Source organism: Pogoniulus pusillus, chromosome 8 (genome assembly GCF_015220805.1).
Source record: "Pogoniulus pusillus isolate bPogPus1 chromosome 8, bPogPus1.pri, whole genome shotgun sequence".
In the NCBI taxonomy this organism is placed as follows: Eukaryota; Metazoa; Chordata; class Aves; order Piciformes; family Lybiidae; genus Pogoniulus; species Pogoniulus pusillus.
The window spans coordinates 17,023,996-17,030,140 of NC_087271.1; the positions used below are offsets into that span (position 1 = coordinate 17,023,996).

Consider the following 6,145-nt stretch of genomic DNA (forward strand, 5'->3'; position numbering starts at 1 on the left):
TAAAGAGGATGGGGCCCAGCACTGCTCCCTGAGGGACACCGCTAGTGAAATGGTAGAGGTGTGTCCAAAACAGGCAGCAAACCCTTCAGGGGCAGCTGGAAAACATTTAAAACTGCTTATGATTGTTTTAGGATGATAAAAGAGCCTACCTTGTGTGTGTCTTTGCAAAGTGGCACAAGATGGGATGATGCCTCATAGACTCACCTGCACTAACACACTTAGCTGCTTTTATGAGAATAGCTCATATTAAAATACCTAAATTCTGCAAGACTCCAAGTTCTCAAGTGCTATGAAAAACACTCCCTCCAACATGCACTTTTTATGTGGCTTTAACTAGCTGCACTGTGTGTCACATTGACTGAGGATGGTCCCAGGTACTGAGTGGAATTTCCCTGGGGCACCACTGACAGCAATCCCAGTGTAGAAAAGCCTGCTGCAGCATGCAGCTTTGCTTGGAGTGGGGACCTGAACCAACCACTCAGAGGCACTGAGCATGAAAGCTCGAACAAAAAGATGGGAGCTTAAAATGTCAGTCAGTTCTCCAGTGCCTTGAGCCACCTGCAATTGCTTACTTCTGAACACACAGGTGCTAAACTGTTTTATTGCTAGACTGTTACACTCTGCAGGGTTAGCATTTACTCACCTTTCCCAAAGGCCACCAACGCCCAGAACAAAGGCCTGGCAAACAATCAGCAATGGCTGTTCCTCTTCAAGAGCTTTAACCTCTTGAGCTACCACAGAATATTAACTGTGTTAACAGAAAAATTAATCTCACTTTGGTCACCGCTATTTTTTAACCCCCAGGCTGCTGAAAACGTGTCCCAGATCTCCCAGCCACGGCAAGCAGGAATGGTTTTCATGCACTGCCACCTGCTGTCACTGTCCCACTTTCATCCCTTTCCCCCTGGCACCTTCTTCTCAAGCTGTCTGTGCAGAGTGCAGTTAGGGTGGCAGAACTGCCTTCATTCACACACTCTGCCTCAGATAGTATCCTAACAATTCTTCTTTTAGTTGAGCAATAGCAAAACTAGTGTTGGTGGAGCTTTTTGCCCCCCTTATTTTTTTACTCTGAATATTATTTCAATAGTAAGTTTGTATCTTTCTTCAGGACTCGGCCAGGGCATTCCCTTTCCGAATCGGCAGTAAATATGCAGCAAAGCACACACACATCTCAAACTCTGCATGCATTCATACACAGCAGAATGACAAAGGATCTTGTCAGTGCATGAATACATTTACATATACTGCCCAGCTTATTTAGGCAGCTGGTTCAGAACATGTATTTGTAGTTATGGTTTGTACAGAACTAGGGTACAGATTTGAGTCCAAAATCTGATCAGTCAGCACCTCATTCCCTAAATCTGCACTATAAAAAATGGAAGACAGTTTCAGAAGCTGGCAGGAAGGTAAAGCAATCTGTGTGCTCACTGTGTTGGGGAGCAATCCACGTGACATTCACGGGGCAAACAAACCAGTTGGCGAGATGCTAAACCCAGTACTCAGGCTAAAGCTACTCAACACCTGCCTGCAGGCCTTGTCTGAGAGGGCATCTCCAGCCTTGGATACTCACCTGCAATACAGCAGGTCTAAGCCTCTTCCTAGTCCTCTTGTTTCCTCCACAACCTGGGGCATCTGTCTTACATCCTGCTGCTGCAACTGACCTGCCCATCTGAGCTAATGAAGTTTCCTTCAGCTTCATTTGCAAGATCTGTAGCCAGAGATACTTCCACATACTGTCATACAGGCTCACGACTCTTTGGGGACTGGCATCATCTGAACATGGCTGAAATGGTTCTAGCTCTAAGCTGACCAGAGAAAATGTTTGTGCTTTTAGAGCCCAAAGCAGCTTGTTGCCCTGGACCTGCAAATGTCACAGACAGCAGGGGTCACTGTTCAGGCTCAGCATGCAGCCTGGATGAGCTTCTCAGGTTTAAGAAAACTGGCAATACAAGCAAAGGACAATGTTTCTGCGGCCAAAGAGAGCAAACCAAGCATTTTAAAAGCATAACTTTTAGAGGCTTAGACATCATTTGAAAGCAGGACAAAATCCACACTTGTTCCACAAGAAGTTAGCTCAGAAAGTATGTGAGATTTACAACAGTCTCTGAAGCGCAGAAGCCTTTACATGACAGCAAGCTATGCAGCCTGGACCCAGTACACAATCACAGCTCCTGCTGGAAACAGCTGCGGCACAGATCAAAAACCAAGAGGATGTCTGCACCAATTACATACTTGGAACCGTGGGGACAAACTTACAAAAGGTCAGGTGTTTTTGTTTGTCTCAAAGAAAAGGAGAAACCTAAGCAACACAGGGAAGAAAGTGTGTATTTACAAATGCAGAAAGGCACAGCACAGTTGGTGATGTTTGTTACATCCACAAAGAGGTTTATTTGCATATGCAAATACTCAAAGGATTTTGAGACTGTAAAATGTATGCTCACTATTTGAATAACAAGTTCACTTGCCCTTTAAATCTCAGTAATTGCAACTGATAGTTTACTCTCCAAATGTTAAAGAGCTTGGGGCTTCTTTCTGCTCTTTATGCAACTGTTTGGCCCTGTTTTTCAGATCCTCCGCCTTAGCATCATTCTGCTCAACACCATCTCCCAGCTTGTACATTCGACTGGCATTGGCACAAGCCCAGATGTGGCCCAGCTCACAGCCTTTCAGCGAGTACTTCAGAGCATGTTTCATGTCCTTAGGGACCCCGGGTGCTCCTTGGAGGTATATTACACTGAGATTGAAGCAGCTAGGAGCGAAGTTGCCATCACAGGCCTTTGTGTAATAGTCTCTTGCAACAACAGGTTCTGGTTTATCACCATTTACTCTCCCATCATGGGCCAAGAGCCCAACGTTGTGGCATGCATTTATTGACTTCTTCCCACCTTTCTCACATGACTTCATAAAAGAGTTGTAGGCAGCTTTCAAATCTAGCTTCAGTCCACCTGTCAGCCAAGAAACCAAAAGATTACTGTAAGGACACACTAGCAGAGATGGAAGCTCTCTGCTTGCAGCAGGCACCCCAGGGCTCTTTGGGCAGTACAGTTCCCCTCTCTTTCGGTGCTACACTCAGCATCTAGCACTTCACAGATGTACATCTATGGACTTCTCAACAGCTTACTGAGGCCAAGCATTCTTTTGCCAGCATACCTCCCTGTACACCGAGACTGGCACTGGCTTTGGACTAAAGCAACGCTATCACCTTCCTTACAACCCATGCCTCATGAGTTTAAGTGCTTCCCACTTCTGTACCAGCACACTCCTTGTGGGCAGACTTGGATCCACCTCAGACCACTTTGCAAGTCTGTGCCTTATTTTACTCTCTCTAAGAACAGTGAGATGAGAAGAAACCCAAACTGTAAGAACAGAACACACGGCAACATTCAGCTCTGGGGGTACTTAGCGCTTACACAGATGTAATTATAACAAAACACTACGTGTAGTTTTAACCTAAAGAGGGTTCTCCAAAAGAAGGGAATTTCACCTTTTCCACCCTTCTCCAGCTTTTATTATGTGACCATAATGGGTGCGTGGTGGGTAAAGGTCAAGAGAAACTGCAGGTGCTCAACACCTTCGAAACACCAAGAGTTCTGTTTGCCCATAGGCATCTGTCACCCTCCTCGCCCAGTGCCCCTGCACGGAGAAGCTCACGCTGCTGGCAGGGACATCGCAGAACCCACGACACTGCAACCGCCGCCACCGGCAGCTCGGGCATAAGCGTGCCGGGCTCAGAGCAGCAGCAGCCCAGCTCACCTTTGCCGATGGCCTGGTAGGTCCCCAGCTTGTAGCAGCTCTCGCTGTGCCCGTGCGCCTCGCAGTTGTCGCGCAGCACCCGCGCCGCCCCCACGAAGTCCTTCCGCACGGCGTCCAGGTACTCGGCCAGGCGCTGGCAGCCTGCAACGCACCGGTGAAGGGACTGAGGCTTCCGCCGGGCCCCAGGCGGCAGGCAGAGGGGTGGCGGCGCGGGCGCTTACCGTCTGGGTCCTTCTCCTTGAAGCACTGGTAGCTGTACTCGGCGTGCAAGGTCTGCAGGTAACTCCTCACCTCCTCCTCGTCCTCGAAATTGATGAGCGCAGCCATGCCGGAGCTGACGGGGACGCCGCGCAGCCTCGCCCGCCACCGCCGAGCGATCGATTCGGCGCCTGCCCTGAGCGCCGAGCGATCGATCCGGCGCCCGTCCCACCGTGCTGAGCGAGCGCTGCGGCACCGCCGGACCCCAGCGGGCTCCCCGCTGCTGCGGGGCTGCCTCTTCCCCGCTTCTTACTTTCTTCCCCCTTGACGCCGCCACCGCAGGTACTGACTACTGCCGGTTCGGTGGGGAAGTCCTGTGTCCGCCTCCTTTCCCTCACCTCCGCCTCTCGACGTGACCGAGACTGAGAGGTCCGAGGCTTCAAGCAGTAATGTATTTCTAGTGTTTAACTTGCAGAGTTTTGCACCAGTTGATCCGTATTTCCGAGGTCTTCTGTCGGACAGTTAAATCCGTAAACTGAGGCAATGTCATACACGTTAATCCAGCAGCCAGAGCTGCTTCACCAATTCCCAACCCGCTGCCGGTGTGTTTTTGTCTGGGATTAACTGCAAAATAATTTTCAACTGGATTTTAGAATTGCGGAGTTGCTGCTCCTGACTGCTCCTTTCTGTGGTACAACAAAGGTGTCACAGGTGTTTTTTCAAGAGATGGGACCCTGCACCCCAGCATGTCCGAGCAGGGAGTGCCAGAGTTGTTGAAACCCCCTAGAGACTGGTAAGGAATTAGCCGCACACCACAAACCCCAGTTACAGGTGAACTGAAGCCAGCTGTGATGTTGGGGTGCTTACACAAAACATGGCATGCTAACCAATTCAAATACTTTTGAGCACAAATTGAGTTTTCCGAATATAGCAGCACACACTCTTTGAGACCTCATCTGGAGCACTGCATCCAACTTTGCAGACCTCAGCACGAGAATAACACGAATCTGCTAGAGCAGGTTCGGAGGAGGTCCATGCAAATAGCCAGAGGGCTGAAATACCTCTCTTATGAAGAAAGCCTGAGTGTTGGGGTTACTCACCCTGGAGAAGAGAAGGCTCCAGGGGAGACCTCTCAGCAGCCTTTTGGTACTTAAAATGGGCTATGAGAAAGGTGGGGCTAATCTTTCTAGCGGGGTCTGTTGCATCAGCACAAGGGGCGATGGTTTTAAACTAAAAGAGGGGAGATTTAGAATAGCTATAAGGAAGAATTTTTTAATGATGTGCGGTGAAACACTGGACCAGGTTGCCCAGACATGGTAGATGCCCCATCCCTGGAAAGATTCAAGGCCAGGTTGAACAGGGCTCTGAGAAACCTGCTGTAGCTGAAGATGTTCCTGCTGACTGCAGAAGAGTTGAGCAAGATGACCTTTAAAGTTCCCCTCCAACCCAAATGTATCATTCTACACTGTAAATGTACGTAACAAATTGCTTAGATTTAAAATTAATTTCAAAGAAACGTTAAAATTAATTGTAAAGACTACTTGAGAATGCTTTTTTCCAAATTATTGCGGTAACATACTGCCGGCTTGCCAAGTTTTGGGAGAATGAATAAAACTCGATTACATCTTGGGTATCGGCGACCGAAGAACCGTTGCTGGCCAAGCTGGTGGCGCCACCTGCTGGAAGCTTGAAGCATTTCCTCCCAATTTCTCAGCGTTCACACACATTGTCCCCGTCAAGTTAAAATCTTGCTTTCAAACGATATCCACCAAATCCACGGAGATGCTTGTGAGAAGGCAGGTAAGATCCATCTAGTTTGGCCTCTGCTGACTGCTACCAGAGAATTTTCGTGTCCTCTGTTTTGGAGAAGGCCTATGGAAGATTTGTATCAGTAATACTGTTTCTCTCTGAAAACCTGGCTTTGAAAACATTCAGTTTGCACAGGCTAGGTGGAAACTCTTCGAGTTTGTTAATTACTATCCCTAAGAGTATGGTCTTCCTGGGATTTTGTCTCTGCCGTTTCTGGTGCCAACACTGAGTCAGTGCCAGTTCAACCATACGGCCTCTCTGTAGTAAGAGCGTGGTGCAGTGAAGCTTCTCTTGTTGCTGCAGCTCTCAAGTACAGGGGGGCAGACCAACAACAAACACTGAGAGTAGAGAGTCAGGCTGTTGCTTCAAAGTTTTAGTGGTCTGA

At 48.5% G+C, this 6,145-nt stretch overlaps 1 protein-coding gene across 1 annotated transcript; it reads right to left on the reverse strand.

The window, feature by feature from the left end:
- Positions 1-2,359: 2,359 nt before the first annotated feature.
- LOC135177445 (cytochrome c oxidase assembly factor 7) lies at positions 2,360-4,270 on the reverse strand. Its single transcript, XM_064147404.1, has 3 exons — positions 3,975-4,270; positions 3,754-3,894; positions 2,360-2,945 (listed from the first exon to the last, which is right to left on the reverse strand). The coding sequence occupies exons 1-3, from the start codon at positions 4,078-4,080 to the stop codon at positions 2,497-2,499; spliced, it is 696 nt and encodes a 231-aa protein (XP_064003474.1). The 5' UTR covers positions 4,081-4,270; the 3' UTR covers positions 2,360-2,496.
- Between the last annotated feature and the right edge of the window lie 1,875 nt (positions 4,271-6,145).

Coding starts and splice junctions, on each gene's coding strand:
- LOC135177445 (XM_064147404.1), bottom strand. CDS start 4,080: ATGGCTGCGCTCATCAATTTCGAGGACGAGGAGGAGGTGAGGAGTTAC. Junction 3,895..3,974: donor CAAGGAGAAGGACCCAGACG/GTAAGCGCCCGC, acceptor GGTGCGTTGCAG/GCTGCCAGCGCCTGGCCGAG. Junction 2,946..3,753: donor CTACCAGGCCATCGGCAAAG/GTGAGCTGGGCT, acceptor CTTGGCTGACAG/GTGGACTGAAGCTAGATTTG.